General features: G+C 49.6%; 1 protein-coding gene across 1 annotated transcript in view; it reads left to right on the top strand.

Annotated features, from left to right (window-relative positions):
- The window catches only part of LOC137429583 (sodium channel protein type 3 subunit alpha-like), a 192,099-nt gene that overhangs the window by 97,796 nt on the left and 74,929 nt on the right, over window positions 1-19,374 (top strand). Inside the window, exons 17-18 of the mRNA XM_078779597.1 lie at window positions 10,865-11,038; window positions 15,794-15,916. Of these exons, the coding sequence (XP_078635723.1) occupies window positions 10,865-11,038; window positions 15,794-15,916 (297 nt within the window). The remainder of the gene's footprint in view (window positions 1-10,864; window positions 11,039-15,793; window positions 15,917-19,374) is intronic.

The raw sequence follows: 19,374 nt of genomic DNA, 5'->3' as shown, positions 1-19,374 counted from the left end.
CAGGTTATCAGGCAGGCAATAATCCAGGTAATGCAGCAATTTTCTGTCCCCAGTTACCTGCTGGGTCTGCTGACTACCTGTTGAAGGCTGCATTACTCAAGTATAGGCATAGTCAGGGCAGGCTTTTGTAAGTTTTATTTTATATTTTTAGGATACCGTACCAGCGATAAATCACCTACATTTCACATGAGACCCCGTGAGATATTTCACATCCATCAGTTAATGCTAACAGAGGGTTCCCAGCTTGCTGTCCATCTGAGGAACGGAGCACTCATTGATACAAAGGCCTTCCTGTGAAACACAAGTCACTTTTTATTTTTATAATGGAATTCACTTAACATAGTGATGAGATGATATATTTACCCCGTGTATGTGAAGTGAACAGCAGGGTTAAGCAATTGGGTCTCTTTGTCTGTCTGTCTACAAGTGTCAGTCCATGATCGCGGAACGACTTAATTTCAATTTAATGTTTTATTATCCTCGCCAGAGGAGAGGGTATTGCATTTGAGTCCGTTTGTCCGTCTGTCTGTTTGTCCGCACATAACGTGAGTATGTTTTTCTCTGCAACCGTTTGTCCGATTGCCAAGAAATTTCACCATAGGAGCACCTGCTCCTGTGGAATATTTTAAAATGATGATTATGACATCATAGATCACGTGGTACAGGCACAACCTTGGAAAAACTCAAAAAGTTTGCACCTTTATATCTTTGAAACTGCTCCATGGAAATTAATTGAAACATGGCTCATTGTCAAGTACTCCCCATTGGGAACAACATATATTTATGATGTCATCGGTGCTTTCATTATGACGTCATAATTAGACAAGTAGAATGCTTGATCCGATCAGTTTGAAATTTATTGAGCATGATCTACACAAAGATTGCACGGGAGAATTGAATTGACGATGTCATCGGTCACGTGGTTCAGCAACCATATTGGCTTGAACATAAATATACGCACAAACACAGCAGCTAATATACACCACACAAACACGTCCTGGTGAGTGAGAGTCTGCAATCTCGGGTTGCTCTTTCTTGTTTTGAACATGAATCGGAAAACTAACCTGTAGTTTAGCAGTACTTTGCTTTTGAATGCACCCCGATTGTGCATCCGCAGAGAGGAGCGAGGTAATTATTTTCATTCTGGATGCCGGTCTGGCAGTCAAACAAGATTTGAAATCATCCCGAACAGGAAACTTACTGTTATTGAGGATATCATAAAGGACACAAACAACAGGCACGAAGAATGAATGTAACGTGGTGTAAAATTTAAATAAGGCGGTGTAAAAGACACTTCATCAACGGCGATAAACTTCCGGAGGATATATGAGTATGGGGATGGAATAAAAGGGAAGCAGCAGAGAAAGAAGAGAGGGTAAACTCTACCATGTTGGTGTACAAAATAAATAGATGACACCAAAAGTGAAGGACAACAGAGTAGCAGAATGTCCGACTGGAGACAGGAGGGACTGAAATGTTGGTCGGAATATTAACGGAGCTAGGGAAGAGACATGAGATATATCATAGAGGGCGGCGTGGGTCGGGAGGTTCCCCATGCAAATGCTCCTCAAATAATTTACTGGATGAGCACGTCATTGGCATCTAGATCTGGAAAAATAAAGTTAAACGAGTGAGAAAAAACATTTAGAAAATGGCGCTTTCTGCCTTCCTGTCGTTGGGAACTGAGGTGAAGACCATGTCAAATAATATCTTTGATGGGAGCGAAGATCGTGATGAGGGTGACAGCTTTGGTAGGACAGAGGACGTCGCACATTGTGTCGCGCTGATGGACATGATGTTGGGAGGCGGCCTGGCCGTGCAGCCCTGGAGGGCTTTGTCATCTCCATCCTGTCGAGGGCGGGTGGGATCCAGCTTCGGTGGGGTCGAGGACCGTCCTGAATATGACAGCTTTGATGAGTCTGAGGCTTTTGGGAGGCGGCCTGTGCATGCAGCCCTGGAGGGCTTTGTCATCTCCATCCTGTCGAGGGCGGGTGGGATCCAGCTTCGGTGGGGTCGAGAACCGTCCTGAATATGACAGCTTTGATGAGTCTGAGGCTTTTGGGAGGCAGCTTGTGCGTGTAGCCCTGGAGGGCTTTGTCATCTCCATCCTGTCGAGGGCGGGTGGAATCCAGCTTCGGTGGGGTCGAGGGCCGTCCTGAATAAGACAGCTTTGCTGAGTCTGAGGCATTTGGGAGGCGGCCTGTGCATGCAGCCCTGGAGGGCTTTGTCATCTCCATCCTGTCGAGGGCGGGTGGGATCCAGCTTCGGTGGGGTCCAGGACCGTCCCGAATATGACCGTTTTGATGAGTCTGAGGCATTTGGGAGGCGGCCTGGCCGTGCAGCCCTGGAGGGCTTTGTCATCTCCATCCTGTCGAGGGCAGGTGGGATCCAGCTTCGGTGGGGTCGAGGACCGTCCTGAATATGACAGTTTTGATGAGTCTGAGGCATTTGGGAGGCGGCCTGGCTGTGCATCCCTGGAGGACTTTGTCATCTCCATCCTGTCGAGGGCGGGTGGGATCCAGCTTCGATGGGGTCGAGGACCGTCCTGAATATGACAGCTTTGATGAGTCTGAGGCATTTGGGAGGCGGCCTGTGAATGCAGCCCTGGAGGGCTTTGTCATCTCCATCCTGTCGAGGGCGGGTGGGATCCAGCTTTGGTGGGGTCCAGGACCGTCCTGAATATGACAGTTTTGATGACTCTGAGGCATTTGGGAGGCGGCCTGGCCGTGCAGCCCTGGGGGGCTTTGTCATCTCCATCCTGTTGAGGGCGGGTGGGATCCAGCTTTGGTGGGGTCCAGGACCGTCCTGAATATGACAGTTTTGATGAGTCTGAGGCATTTGGGAGGTGGCCTGGCTGTGCAGCCCTGGAGGACGTTGTCATCTCCATCCTGTCGAGGGCGGGTGGGATCCAGCTTCGGTGGGGTCGAGGACCGTCCTGAATATGACAGTTTTGATGAGTCTGAGGCATTTGGGAGGCGGCCTGGCTGTGCAGCCCTGGAGGACTTTGTCATCTCCATCCTGTCGAGGGCGGGTGGGATCCAGCTTCGGTGGGGTCGAGGACCGTCCTGAATATGACAGCTTTGATGAGTCTGAAGCATTTGGGAGGCGGCCTTGCCGTGCATCCCTGGAGGGCTTTGTCATCTCCATCCTGTCGAGGGCGGGTGGGATCCAGCTTCGGTGGGGTCGAGGTCCGTCCTGAATATGACAGCTTTGATGAGTCTGAGGCATTTGGGAGGCGGCCTGGCTGTGCAGCCCTGGAGGACTTTGTCATCTCCATCCTGTCGAGGGCGGGTGGGATCCAGCTTCGGTGGGGTCGAGGACCGTCCTGAATATGACAGTTTTGATGAGTCTGAGGCATTTGGGAGGCGGCCTGGCTGTGCAGCCCTGGAGGGCTTTGTCATCTCCATCCTGTCGAGGGCGGGTGGGATCCAGCTTCGGTGGGGTCCAGGACCGTCCTGAACATGACAGCTTTGATGAGTCTGAGGCATTTGGGAGGCGGCCTGGCCGTGCATCCCTGGAGGGCTTTGTCATCTCCATCCTGTCGAGGGTGGGTGGGATCCAGCTTCGGTGGGGTCGAGGACCGTCCTGAATATGACAGCTTTGATGAGACTGAGGCATTTGGAGGCGACCTGGCTGTGCAGCTTAGTGCGTTTTGTTCCTCCACCGAGGATGACTCCTTTTTCCGACTCCCTCCCACGCTATTAGGGTTAGACTGCTGCCTTCCGCCATGGACTGTCACCTTCCGCCATGGAAGAATGGGACCGAGCTTTGGTGTCATAACCTGGGGAAATGGTAGCTGGTGGCAGCGGTGCGCCATGTCCGGGCAAGTGGGGATGTCCCGGGTGCGATCAGGTGGGCCCCCGGCGGTGCAGGTGGAAACAGAGCATGAATGAGGTGAAGGCTTGTGCATCCGCAGAGCACATCCTGAGTAGTGCTTCCTTGTTCAGTTGGAGATGGGTCCTTGATGGGAGATTATGGGATGAGAGCAGGGAGTCCTCGATGGGAGATGAGACCAGGGGAGGCCTGTTCAGTCTTGGTGCCTGCGTGTAGAGATGACCACCGGTGGTGGCAGACGACACACACAAACACACACACATACACAAATACACACACACATACACACACATACATACACACACACACACACACACACACACACACACACACACACACACACACACACAGACAGACACAGACAGACACAGACAGACACAGACACACACAGACAGAGACAGACAGACAGACACAGACAGACAGACACAGACAGACAGACACAGACAGACAGACACACACAGACAGACACACACAGACAGACAGACAGACACAGACAGACAGACACAGACAGACAGACACACACACATATACACATACACAGACAGACAGACAGACAGACACACATACACACACATGAGTCATGATTGGGCACACACACATATATGTGTATATTATGGGTGACCCCCTCCTGCAAAGTTCCGTCAGTTGAGGACGAGAGACACCGGGTTTTGTGGGATAGAGGACTGCTCCAAGCACAACAACTTTGGTGGGGGTGAGAATGGAGCCGTGAATGGCAGCTTTGGTGAGGCAGAGGGCCACATGTGTGCTGCCCAGAGTCGTGTTCATCGTCATGCGTTTGGGACGTGGCTTGGTCTTGGGCTTATTGGGTTTTGCAGACCCCATCATGCTGAGAAATAATACCCGAGCTTTGTCGACTCACTTTTTGCCAAGTTATGCTCACATGGGACCGAGTTCCTTGGGATCTAGGACTGCGCTGAATGCAATGATTTCAATGGGAGCGATAACCTAGCCAATAATGGCAGCTCTGGTGGGGAAGAGGTCCTTGCTGGGGGCTCCCGGATTTGCACCCATTGACATCCATTTGTGACGCGGCCTGGCGCACTGGCCTTGCCTTGTGGCTTGTTGGGGTTTTTTTAGAATCCAAAGCAAGAAGCCGAAAGATGAAGGTTTTTTTTTTTTTAAAGATCAAAAGGTCAAGGTTGCATAAAATGGTGAATTTTCATTTTGTAATTTTTTTTTTAGCTGTTTTTGTCATTTTTAGCATACAGAAGAAGAAGACGTCTGCATACAAAGATGATGTGAACAGGCTTTTTGTTTTATCAGAATCTTTCTAGTTATTATTTTGTGTACAGACCGATCACATTGGCCTGCTCTGGCGTTTTATCAACTGAGATGGTGAAACATCATTTATTCATGATAATGTGGCGGACACAAAAGCCCACTGGCGTGGTGACATCATTCCACGCACCAAGTGGGCGGTGGCCACGCCCGAGGGGTAGGCGTGGCCTCATGATATACACCGGGCGACCAGCCCGGAGGAGTTCAGTGTTACAGTGTAGTCTTACAATAAAGACGTTTATATGTTACCGCTTGTCCGCTTCCTCCTTGCTCACAAGCAGCGCGCGTAACGCCGCGCTTTACTGGTGACCCTCGACGTTGGATCTGCTGGAGCGATCCTTCCACACGCGACGCCATCGCCATGGCCGCCTTTGTCAAACTTCCGGAATTTTGGGAGGCTCAGGCCGAAGTCTGGTTCGTCCAGGCCGAAGCCCAATTTCAGCTTCGGCACCTCACCGGCGATGACACGCGCTACTGCCACGTCGTCGCCTCCCTCGGGCCCGGCACGGCCGCTCGAGTTGTGTCCGTCCTTCGCCACCCACCGGACGGCCACAAGTACGAGGCACTCAAGCGGCTACTCCTAGCCACGTTCAGCCTCACGGACGACGCACGGGCCGACCGCCTCCTGGATCTCCCCGAGCTCGGTGAGACGCGCCCGTCGGTCCGAATGGACCATATGCTGTCACTGTTGGGCGACGAAGCCCCCGGTTCGCTATTCCGGGCGCTTTTCCGTCGCCAACTTCCAGCGCAGGTTCGCCTCGCGTTGGCCGGGACCGGGCTAACGGAACCCCGAGCATTGGCGGCCGAGGCGGACAAGTACTTCGCCGCTTCGGACACGCGGGCGAGCGTTGGCGTGGCCGTCACGGCCTTCGACGCTGATGTTCCACAGCATCATCTTCTACAGCACGCTGAGGTTCAGCAGCATGCTGATACGCACCTCGTGAACGCCGCCACGCCCCGCCCACCGCCGCGGCGAAAACCGCCACCGCGGGGAAACCCGTCGACTCCACTGGCCTGGCGGAGCCAGCCGCGCTCCTCCAGCTCCACCACCTGGTGCTGGTTCCACGCCAAGTTCGGCCACGAAGCTCGGCGGTGTCATCCGCCGTGCTCCTTCACCGGGTCAGGAAATGCCCGGGCCGGCGCTCAATTGTGGCGATGAGCGCCGGCCGTTCGAGCAGCCTGCTGTTCATAACGGACACCTTCTCCGGGCGCCGTTACCTGTGCGACACGGGAGCGCAGGTGAGTGTCATTCCCGCCGGCACGTCAGACAAGCACGCCGCGGGTGGGGGCCCCGCGCTGCTTGCCGCGAACGGGACGCCCATCCGCACGTACGGAAAACGCTGCCTCTCTCTGCGGTTTGGAGGGCAGGTTTTCCGATGGACGTTCGTCACCGCCGACGTGCCCATGGCACTGCTTGGCGCGGACTTCCTGTGCGCTAATGGGCTCCTGGTCGACGTCAAGCGCAGACGGCTTGTCCAGGCCGAGACGTTCAGCTCGCTCGCGTGTGCGTTGCCCAGCTCAACGAGCGGCTTGCCAAGCGGCTTGCCGAACGATTCGGTTCCGGCCACGTTGGTCTGTACGCTTCCGGCAGCGGACGCATTCACCCGCCTCCTCGCCGGCTTCCCGGTCCTCACGCGGCCCACCTTCTCGGCGGGGGCCGTCAAGCACGGGGTGGCCCATCACATCCCCACCGTCGGGCCACCGGTCTACGCCCGGGCACGCCGCCTCGAGCCGACGAAGCTGGCGGTGGCAAAAGCGGAGTTCGCTACCCTGGAGCGACTCGGCATCGTTCGGCGCTCAGAGAGCGCTTGGGCGTCGCCGCTGCACATCGTGCCGAAGCCCGGCGGGGGATGGCGACCGTGCGGGGACTATCGCCGTCTCAATGACGCCACGACTCCCGACCGCTGTTGGGCAACAACTCTCCAGCGATCGTAACAGAAGTTCACCAACAGTTTGAGATTGAGAATGACGAAACTTTATTAAAATACCACTTATACAGATCTGGAGGAAGCGAAGACTTCTACAGCACGCATCACCGTCATGCCACGTCTAGCCTTCCTGAAAATGCATTGATTCACAGTCCGCTTAAATAGGGACACGTTTATCAGAAAATCTCCGAGAGAACAAAGGAACTACGAGAGTTCCTCCCACCGTTATCCCTAGCCCCCACCGTCATCCGTTCTTTCATCTTGGGGGAGTGCAGCACGCACCGTTAGGATCCGGACCAGATGTGTTTTCAGGGCTCCGAGGTGACAGAAAATGTAACTCACTGAAAGGAGAATTGCATTCTTGGTTCCGATAAGACCGTAAAGTAAATGAGGTTTGTTCTGATGAGTCCCAGGTGTTAAGAGCACCTTCAGTTCACATTTCTCATTTAAACATAAATTCAAAGCATATTTATTGTAACTCAAGCGCCGCGGTGATTATACGAAATATAATTAATGTTTTGGCCGTTTATCAAAGGTTATATGTCTGCGGTCCGAGCATCCTACATGAAGCTACACATTCCATGCGCACATAAGCGTTCTCCTGCCCGCGGCTCGAGGCGCCGTCTGCGGATCGAAGGGGGATTTTACGACCGGACTTATCTAGCCTCGAAAGGGCACACGTATACAATGGAGCCATTTGTCCAGCACGAATGCATCGAGTACTTTCTCATTTTAACCTATAACAAAGCGAAAAACCCTTTATTAACTTATGAAATAGCATTTTTAAACAACATTTAAATCATAACGTATTAGTCAACCGACGTCTATAACAGAACATTAAACAATAACAAATCTGCGACCTGACACCGCTACCCCGTCCCCCACATTCAGGACTTTTCCGCCCGTTTGGCGGGCAGGTCCTTCTTCTCGAAGGTGGACCTCATACGCGGCTACCATCAGGTCCCCGTCAGGCCGGAGGACGTCCCGAAGACGGCGGTCATCACGCCATTCGGACTCTTCGAGTTCCTGCGCATGCCCTTCGGTCTGAAGAATGCGGCTCAGGCGTTCCAGCGACTGATGGACAGCGTCCTGCGCGACTTGGATTTTGTCTACGTCTACCTGGACGATATCCTCGTCGCCAGCGCGTCCCGCGAAGAGCACCTACGCCACCTCCGCACGCTCTTCGAACGCCTGGGCCAGCATGGCCTGATTGTGAACCCCGCAAAGTGCCGGTTCGGCGCCGCCACAATCGATTTTCTGGGGCACCGTGTCACCAGGCATGGCGCCGTCCCCCTGCCGGCCAAGGTGGAGGCGGTGAAGGGGTTTCCGCGCCCCCGCACGATCAGAGGGCTGCAGGAGTTCCTGGGCATGGTGAACTTTTACCATCGGTTCCTGCCCCGTATCGCCCAGCTCCTGCGCCCCCTGCACGAAGCTCTCCGAGGTAAGCCGGGCAAAGGCGACGTTACCTGGACCGAGCAGATGGACACGGCGTTCACGGGCGCGAAGCTCGCCTTGGCTAACGCCACCATGCTCGCGCACCCGGCGCCCGATGCACCGATCGCCCTCACCACCGATGCCTCGGACTACGCGGTGGGCGCGGTGCACGAGCAATGGGTGCGTGGAGCTTGGCAACCGCTGGCGTTCTTTAGCCGGCAGCTTCGCCCGCCCAAACGCCGTTACAGTACCTTCGACCGCGAGTTGCTCGGACTTCACTTGGCGGTCAGGCACTTCCGCCATCTGTTCGAGGGCCGGGCGTTCACTGCCTTCGTCGACCACAAGCCGCTGATCTTCGCGATGGGCAAGGTCACCGAGCCGTGGTCGGCCCGGCAGCAGCGTCACCTCTCGGCCGTGTCCGAGTACACGATGGACATCCAGCACGTCGCGGGGAAGGACAACCCGGTGGCGGATTGCCTTTCCCGGGCCGTCGCCCACGCAGTCCACCTCGGCATCGACTATGCCCGGATGGCAGCGGACCAGGCCGCTGACCCCGACGTCCAGGCCTTGCGGACCGCCGTCACGGGCCTCCGCGTCACCGAGGTGCCGTTCGACGGCGCGGGCGCGGCCCTCTTGTGCGACGTCTCCCTCGGGCGTCCTCGCCCCATTGTGCCCGCGGGCTGGCAGCGCCAGGTGTTTGACGCCATCCACGGCCTGTCCCACCCGGGCGCGAGGGCCTCCCAAAGGCTGATCGCCGACAAGTTCGTCTGGCACGGCCTCCGGAAGGCCGTCCGCGGCTGGGCCAGGATGTGCCTCGCGTGCCAGCGCGCCAAGGTGCACCGGCACACCCAGGCCCCGTTGGCCCCGTTCACGGTGCCGGAACGCCGGTTTGACCACGTCCACGTGGACCTGGTGGGACCTCTGCCCCCCTTGCGGGGTTTCACCTACGTCCTCACCATGGTGGACCGCACCACCCGGTGGCCGGAGGCCGTGCCCTTGGCGTCGACAACGGCGGCCGATGTCGCGCAGGCTTTCATCGCCACCTGGGTCGCCCGGTTCGGCGCCCCCTCAGACATCTCATCCGACCGCGGCCCCCAGTTCACCTCGGAGCTCTGGGGGGCGGTTGCGCAGGGGCTCGGGGTCAGGCTGCACCGAACCACGGCCTACCACCCCCAGGCTAACGGCCTGTGTGAGCGATTTCACCGCTCATTGAAGGCCGCGCTCCGGGCCACCCTCCGCGACGGCGGCTGGGTCGACAGGCTCCCCTGGGTCCTGCTGGGCCTCCGGACGGCGCCCAAGGAGGACCTGCGCGCATCCGCGGCGGAGTTGGTCTTCGGACAACCGCTGCGGGTGCCGGGCGAGTTCCTCCCTGACTCCACGGCACCATGGTCCGCGGCACAGCAGCGCTCCGCTCTGCAAGAGACCGCCCAGAGGTTCGCCCCGGTGCCAACGGCATGCCACGGGCACCCACCGACGCACGTCGCCCCGGAGCTTCGCACGGCGGAGTACGTCTTCGTCCGCCACGATGCCCATCGGACACCACTGCGGCCCCCGTACGACGGGCCTTTCCGCGTGCTGGAGACCGGGGCGAAGCACTTCACCCTGGACATCGGCGGTACTCCTGACCGCGTTTCGGTAGACCGCCTCAAGCCGGCCCACCTCGATGTGGACCATCCACCGCCAGTGGCCCGACTCCCACGTCGGGGCCGCCCTCCTGCGGGCGGACCCCCGGCACCGCCCAGCCCCGCCGCCACGGCGCCCCCCGGTCCTGCACCCATCCCAGGGGCAGCCAGGGGCATCCCACCTGGTATCCCTGCACCCCGGACGCCGCCGATCGCCAGGGGGCGCTTCGGCCGGGTCATTCGTCTGCCCCGCAAACTGGCCCTCCAGGTGCGTGGGAATTCTGGGGGGGCGCGTGTGGCGGACACAAAAGCCCACTGGCGTGGTGACATCATTCCACGCACCAAGTGGGCGGTGGCCACGCCCGAGGGGTAGGCGTGGCCTCATGATATACACCGGGCGACCAGCCCGGAGGAGTTCAGTGTTACAGTGTAGTCTTACAATAAAGACGTTTATATGTTACCGCTTGTCCGCTTCCTCCTTGCTCACAAGCAGCGCGCGTAACGCCGCGCTATTGGCCTGCTCTGGCGTTTTATCAACTGAGATGGTGAAACATCATTTATTCATGATAACACATTTTATTATCCCCTTGCTATCCAATACTATCTCCATATATTAAATTTACATTAAGATATTCTTCACGAGAACAATAAAAAGCTAAAAATACGTTTGCTCTAACAAGAGCCTTAAATACTTTTGTAGATCTGATGGAACCATGGACTTTTGACAGAGTCATATTTCTTTTGCAGGCCTTTGAAGATGTGTACCTTGGGAAACATAAGATTCGGATGAAGATTCTGGAAAATGCAGACCGGCTGTTCACTTACGTATTCATTGTAGAAATGCTGCTCAAATGGGTAGCTTACGGTTTCAAGAAGTATTTCACAAACGTCTGGTGTTGGCTGGACTTCCTCATTGTGGGTGTAAGTAGGCCTGCACACGCGCACAAACCGAGAAACAGACCAATAAATGGATGTTGTGCTCACACTTCTGTCCAATTTATTTACTGTGACAAATGGATGCAAAATTAAACAAACTAGTGACGTACCCGTGCTACGCACAGGTGGGAGGCCATAAGCAAACAGACAATGCAGAAACGGCGAATGCTAAAGCATGAAACCAATAAATTCCACATTCCTGTAGCACCTTCAGTCGCACGTCAGACATGGGCAGCAAGTTCGAGAAGGACTTCCATGAAAAACGTACCCGTTCGCAAACAAACATGTACGTGTGTTCCATACCCAGTCAATGGCGAATCTGCATATGGCGATCCGCGAATTTCACGTTTAGAACGTAAAACCATCACTGCATTTCGTCATTCACTTGAACTCGATATCTCTTTTTTTCATTCCAAACAACATAACTCCAATCACAAACACACATTAATACAATAAACTTTAACAACATTCGTGACATAAACAAATATTTAAATCCTGATGTGAAGTTCCGTACGGTTGGGTGAATACAATTACGAATTCAAAATCGTAATTGTATTCACTCAATTCCAATGATCAATTGATACTGGAACAAAACGATTAACATGATTAACGTTTCACGATTTAACATTACGATTGAATGACGGTTGTATTTGGATATTATCAAACCCGCACATTGCCGTCATCTGTCCACTTCCGCATTCACGGCAGGTTCATAATTCTCATCAAAATCTAAACAGTATTTGTAGAATTTCAACAAAAGCCACATCACTGTTCATATCGGTAAATATTATTACATCGTTTTTGGAAAAACTGGAAAATTGGGGGAAAAAAATTGGAAAAACAATATAGCCTATTTTACTCCAAGGGGTCCCAGGAATACCCACCCAAAATATCGTTGCGATCGGTTGAGCCGTTTTGGCGGTACCTTCGAATGGACAGACGGACATTTGGTGAATTATAGTAAGATTGCTGCACTATGGAGGAGGAAAGTGGATAGTTTGTGTTGGTCATCATGTTGACCAATGTCGTCACCATGGTGAACGTTTCAACCAGAGAAAGACTCGTCATCGAGGCCTGCAAAAGTAGCATGCGTCACGTAATAATAATAATAATGAAATAAATAGGGTACCAGCCAGAATGGTTTGGTCCTCTAATAATATGAGTCCCCTTACAAGGACCATTGATTGAGTAGGAAGCCATTAGGCCTATCCATTCTGGATGCTGGCTGTTTTTTGGTGCTCTATCTTTTTTAATGCTGAGCGTCGAGCAAGGAAGCAGCACGTACCATTTTTAAAGTCTTTGGCATGACTCGACCGGGGTTCAAACCACCGACCTCCCAGACTCAGTGCGGACTCTCTAACTATTACAGCACTGAGTCTGGTTGAATTCGTATTAGTAATACACCCTCCCCTCTTCCTCTGGGAACATCTTGAATTCATAACTTTAATGATGTAAAGTGTAAAAGAAAATCAATGTAAAATGATGCTTTCAATATTAGAGAAAAGGAGAAGCAAGAGGGTGAAAACTGTATGGTCTTTTAACAGTCCTTGGTGTTGTTGTTGATGTTGTTGTATAGCCCCGGACAGTTCTCACGAACAAGCACGCGGCACGAAGACAGCCAATCAATCTCGCAGCAGCGACCCAGAGATCCCTCCCCCACATCTAGGATGGTGCACTCCCACCTTCACGAAGTCAGGGCGATGGCAGAGTTAGAGAGAGAGGAGAGGAAGGGAGAGAGAGAGAGAGACGGGGATAAAGGGGCGGGGGGGGGGGGGGGGAGGGAAAGAGAGAGGGGAAATAGAAGGGAAGGGAATGGGCCAGTCCATGGGGACCGAGTGGCACTCTGACCTTGACCGCGCTGCCCTGATGAATCCGGAAGTCCTTGTAGTTGATCAATGTGCCATGCACAAAGGCAGGAGTAAGGTGGACAGGGGTTATTTGTCCACAACCTCGAGGTTCATGGAAGAGTGAGGTGACCGAGGGTAAAATGGTAATGAATTGAAATTAGGGCTACCGTAAAACACACTAAACTAGGGAATAATGAATAGGAAAAATGAGAGAGGGGAAAGAAAGAAGCACAGTAACCTGCGAGTAAGAGGGTTGGGTATTGGGGGATGAGATGGTGGTACACCACCTGCATGAAGCTCCTGAGGGAAGATTATGATTGAACCTTCTCATGAAGACATTCTACAAACTGGTGAAAAAGAGTAATGAGAGAATGTTAAAACACATCTGACCTCATATCCCGTTAATTCACCCCACATCCACCTCCTTCTAATTCCGTTTTCTTTCCCGGATGCCCCTTTTCCCGAATGCATCTTGTTTATCCTGTGTATCCAGCCCCAACACTCTCCCTTCCACAGATCTCCTGATGTCCCTGTTCCATACTGTTGTTGTGCTTGTCTCTCACTCCCTTTATTATTATATGTTCTATGTGTTAGCTCTTATACGAGCCTCGACTGAGCATACGAAAAAAAATATTTTCAATTGGAAAAATAACATTTCTTGACATCTGTTAATAGATATCACCCAAGGTTTAATATCCACCAAATAGCGTCAATAAATAGCGTCAATAATAATCAATAATACGTCAAATAGCGTCAATAAATAGCGTCAATAAATAGCGTCAATAAATAGCGTCAATAATCAATAATACGTCAAATAGCGTCAATAAATAGCGTCAATAATCAATAATACATCAAATAGCGTCAATAAATAGCGTCAATAAATAGCGTCAATAATCAATAATACGTCAAATAGCGTCAATAAATAGCGTCAATAATCAATAATACGTCAAATAATTCAATAAATAGCGTCAATATATAGCGTCAATAATCAATAATACGTCAAGTGGCATCTATAAATAGCGTCAATAATCAATAATACGTCAAATAGCGTCAATAAATAGCGTCAATAATCAATAATACGTCAAATAGCGTCAATAAATAGCGGCAATAAATAGCGTCAATTATCTATATAATAATAGCGTAAGGACTCGACTTTGTTATCCCTTTTACGCCGCACCCAGTGACCCGATGCCCACGGCACTAATGGATTTACGATCGACGAACCGCGCTCTTTGTTTATCACGTACAGCCATACTCGAAAAATCTGAATTAGCCGACGTTGGGGCCCAAAAGCATCCGATTAACTGCCGATACGACGCCATCTTATGACGCCATCGTATTGGCGTCTGCTGGGCGAAGGCGAAGCAAGCCGTCCACTGATTGGACAATCCAGAGCATGCATTTGTGCCGGTGTCGGCGATCGTTGTTCATATATGCACTCTTCATTCTCATCTTTCTTCCTAACTCTTACTCGGACAAGCAAATCCCCTATGCCATCCATGATGGTACACTCTACCCATACACCACATCCTCCCTTCAGTGGATGTTCCACGGGTTTCGGCTAGTCAATAATAATACGTCAAATAGCGTCAATGAATAGCGTCAATAAATAGCGTCAATAATAATCAATAATACGTCAAATAGCGTCAATAAATAGCGTCAATAAATAGCGTCAATAATCAATAATACGTCAAATAGCGTCAATAAATAGCATCAATATAATCAATAATACGTCAAATAGCGTCAATAAATAGCGTCAATAATCAATAATATGTCAAATAGCGTCAATAAATAGCGTCAATAAATAGCGTCAATAAATAGCGTCAATAATCAATAATACGTCAAATAGCGTCAATAAATAGCGTCAATAATCAATAATACGTCAAATAGCGTCAATAAATAGCGTCAATAATCAATAATATGTCAAATAGCGTCAATAAATAGCGTCAATAAATAGCGTCAATAATCAATAATACGTCAAATAGCGTCAATAAATAGCGTCAATAAATAGCGTCAATAATGAATCAATAATACGTCAAATAGCGTCAATGAATAGCGTCAATAAATAGCGTCAATAATTAATCAATAATACGTCAAATAGCGTCAATAAATAGCGTCAATAAATAGCGTCAATAAATAGCGTCAATAAATAATCAATAATACGTCAAATAGCATCAATAAATAGCGTCAATAATAGCGTCAATAAATAGCGTCAATAATCAATAATACGTCAAATACGTCAAATACGTCTCCCCCCCCTTCCCATGCCTCCCCCCCAAAGCCCTCTCCCTCCCACAGTTCTCTCGATGTCTCCATGTCTTTCGGTCCCTGCTCTCAAATGTTGTGTTTGTGTCTTTCCCCCTCTCTCCCCATCTTGTCTACCGCTCCCGATGTTATTTGTTTTATGTGTCTGTTTGTCTTTCTGTGTGATTAATGTTCGCTCTTTCACGAGCCTCGATCTTGTATACAAAAAAAATAAATAATAATAATAATAATAATAGCGTTTGCCAGAAGTTAGTGTGTGCATGATATGACCAAAAAGGATGGTTCCTTAAAAAAGATGGATTTTGATCCTGAGTGGGGTTTCATTGTGGAGATGTATGACCTCCGCCACCAAAGGTGGATGCTGGTTGGTTATGTTTTCACCCCTGTCTGTCTGTTTGTGAACAAGATATCTCAAAAAGTTACCTACGGATTAGGACGAAACTTGGTGAATGAGTTGTTTGGCAACAATAACAAGCTGATTAGATTTTGGTTTAAGTCTGGATCCAGATCCGGCCTATCAGTGTGGCAAACCTTTGGAGAAATCTTCTATTAATCCGATCTATGTAAGCCACAAGAGCACACCTGTACGCCTCCTAACGCACACTGTGTTGTCGCTTTGTTGACGCAGGTATCGGTCATCTCTCTTGTGGCGTCACTACTGAAAAGTGACAAGTTCACAGCCATCAAGTCTCTACGCACGCTACGGGCACTACGACCTTTACGAGCCCTGTCCAGGTTCGAAGGGATGAGGGTAAGTTTGCATCACCTCAAGGTCGTCTGACATCTCGTGCACTCTGTGTTAATTTCTTTTAAATCGAGTTGCCTTTATCAATTTTGTACATTTTTGAGCAAAGATGGCATCAACCATTTAGTTAGACAGATTTGGTGCAGAGGTAGTGTGCTGCACTTTGAGATTTCTACTCTGGGTTTGATTCCTGAAGGTCATGACCAGGTTTGACATTCGACTGAAGGTGATATGGGTAGGAATTTGTAATTTGTTCAAGGTGTCGGTGACTCGTCACCTGCTCTTCACAAAGGACACTGTGGGATATGTGTTAACCAATGAGCGGTGCTGGCAAACGGGACCTCCAGCTTAACATCCACCTGAGATGGAGCACATACATCAATGTCTCACGCAGTCACCCTGTAAGTGAAACACCAGGATGACAGTTTCTAGCTGGGTCGGGATTCCAACCAAGGCTAGACGGTCGGGATTCCAGGCGGCTTTAGGGCAAGGCTTATCGTGTCAGCTCTATACTTTTACCTCTTTCCCTAACAGGTATTTATTGTTGAGTTTGCTAAACGGGAGTGTAAGTTGAATCACTAAACTAATTTTTTGCCCAAATGAGTGAAGACCTTTTATTTATTTATTTATTTATTTATTTTTATAGCATTATGAGGCTCATTTTGAAGCTCATGTATAGATCACAAACAGGACAAGGATAACTAGAAAGAGCAATCAGAGATTGCAGACCCTCACCAGGACTTGTTTGGTGTGGTGTATTTTGTCTGACAAATAAATGGAAGGATTTACTAAATGAAAGGGCATTGGTTGCAAATGAAAGGTCTAAATGGTCTAAAGGTGTAAAGGTCGACCTTTACACCTTTAGACCTGCACACTTAAAGGATCTTAGAAAGTGTCTAAGGAGTTTGAAGGGAATAAAGGGTATAAAGGTCTAAAAGGAACATTCCAAAAGTATGTAATTAATAGACGTACTCATGGTCCAACTCGCATTCAAACAGCACATAATTAATAGATGTATTCACATTTCAATAGTACATAATTAATAGACGAAGCACTCACATTTCATGATTACCTAATGAATAGATGCACGATACACAAATTGCATTGGCACATCTTTTTAGACGTAATTGGTCGACATACTCACATGGTATTAATACTTAATTGATGGACTTACTCACATTCCAACATTACATAATTAGACATACTGCCTCATCTTTCAATGGTACATCTATATAATAAAGCAGGAGTATCTGTCGTTTACCTCACGAGTGTTTGTAACATTGTATTTTGTTATATTGATGGTCTAGTATTAATTTGTGATTGGATTGATGCTGTTTGGAATGAAAATATAGAGATTGAGTTCAAAGGAGAACAAGGAAATGTTGCGCGGGTTTCCACCTGTGAGATGCCGCAATTTCTGCTCACATTGTGGATTTGGCATTTGCAGTTTCGCCATTGACTGGGTTTATAAACATTCAGCTGCAGTAAGTTTTTTGCCAAAGTCCTTCAAAACTGTCTGTCCATACCTGACGTTTGACTGAAGGTGTCACAGGAATGTGGAATGTATTGGTTCATGGTTTGGTATTCGCTGTTTCTGCATTGTCTGTTTGCATGTGGGTGAGCTCCCACCCGTGCGTAGCACGTAGCACGGGTACATCGCTAGTAATTTATAAACATACTCGTGTTCCAAAAGTACCTAATTGATAGACATACATGCCATTATTACCATGTACCATTATCATTATCATTATTATCATTTTCAATATTGTCATTATTATTATAATTGTATCATTATTTTCATTAATGATACATTTCATTAATGATACACCAACACAAGTCCTCTCACTTCCGTTTCCGGTCTTGCTGGCGAGGGTTCGTTTATTCTCAGCTCTCCATGCTATCCATCGAAATCGAAGTTAAGTAATTGTTCCCATTTGTATTTTCGTTATAACTATTTATTTTATGGTGTATATATTGTCTCCCGACGAAGATTTTCGGTGCAAATCTTTCATACCTGTATTGATAATCGTGTTAATTCGGGTCGTGTTTTGAGGCCTTGTAGTTGTACAGTGAACACTGTACAACCTTGAGGCTTTGTTTTTCTCTCAGCGGTCCGTGTTTTTGTGATCCAATAACTTTCGTTCTCTGTTTTCCCAATCTTTTCACCCCATAGCCCTCTTCCTTGTGTAAATCACAACTCAAAAAAATCCAAAAAAAACATTTCCTTCTCTGTTCTCATTCGTTTATTCATTTTATTTGTTCGGTCGTTCGTTCTTCGACCACGTGTTTCTCCCCCATTTCCCCAGATAGATTGTCAAATTTCAACTCGTTATTTTATCGTCCATGCGTTATTGTTTTGATTATAGTTACTTTTGGTTTGAATTTCCTGTAACTTGTAATTATTTAATCGTGTTCTGCTCCTCGTGTGCGGCCTTGTAGTTGTACCCCCGTCGGTGTTTGTTATCTTAATCGTGTTTTGCTTGGCTCTTAGTTTTTTTCCCTTCTACCCCGAACATAATACTCTGTCTAACGTTCTAAATCCCCACCTCCCCCCCCCCCACCCCCAAAAACCAAACAAACAAACAAAAAACCAAAAACATTTATTTTCCTTTCTCCACGTGTACTGTTGACTCATCCTGTATTTTCTGTCCAGGTGTGCTGTTCGCCCCACCCCCATTAACTCCTTGCCATCCACCGTTTGCCCTTCACGTGACTCGTGGTGGTCCCTCTCGGCTCTCCCCCCGTTGGTATTTTTGTGCACATAAGATTGTTCACGGTTCTGTTTAAATATTATTTAAATATGTATAACCTTTCCCCTTCAGTGTTTTACTCAGTGGTATTTTACAACACGCTGTTTTTCTTCCTATTTAAAAGGCTTTTCTCAATTTCCTCTCCAACTCATTCCACCTCAAAAAAAAGAAATTCAATATCTTATACGTCTCCCTCACTACATGGTCTAAATTCACATTCATTCCATCCCTCCTCCATCATTCTGAACCGGATTGCTAACTTGAAAATCACAACAAACCCAATTTGTTTTCAATGTTCGTCTTTCATTAATCATCCACTTTCTAAACTCCCCTCTTGCCCCTCCCATCCAAATCCCTCCCCTTGCACCTACACTCCTAAACTCCCTCCTTGCCCCGCCACTCTTAAACTCCCTCCCTACCCCTCCACTCCTGAACTCCCCCCTTGCCCTTCCACTCCTGAACTCCCCCCTTGCCCTTCCCCTCCTAAACTCCCCCCTCACTCCTCCCCTTCAAAACTCCCCCCCAACCCCTCCCATTCAAATCTCCCCCCATACCATTCCTCTCCAATTCTCCCTCCTCCCCCCTCCTCCTCAAAGCTGCCTCCTCCCCACTTCGTCTCCCTTCTATCTCATACCTCCACCCCCACCAACCTTCTTCTTTCCTCTGCCCCCCCCTCAAACAACTCCTCTCTGTGCCTCATCCCTTCACCTTCAA

The sequence above is a fragment of the Myxine glutinosa genome, chromosome 6, assembly GCF_964187855.1.
Source record: "Myxine glutinosa chromosome 6, kmMyxGlut1.1, whole genome shotgun sequence".
NCBI classification, from domain to species: domain Eukaryota; kingdom Metazoa; phylum Chordata; class Myxini; order Myxiniformes; family Myxinidae; genus Myxine; species Myxine glutinosa.
Note: the sequence above shows the minus strand (reverse complement) of the source record. Positions and strands in the feature narration are given on the sequence as shown.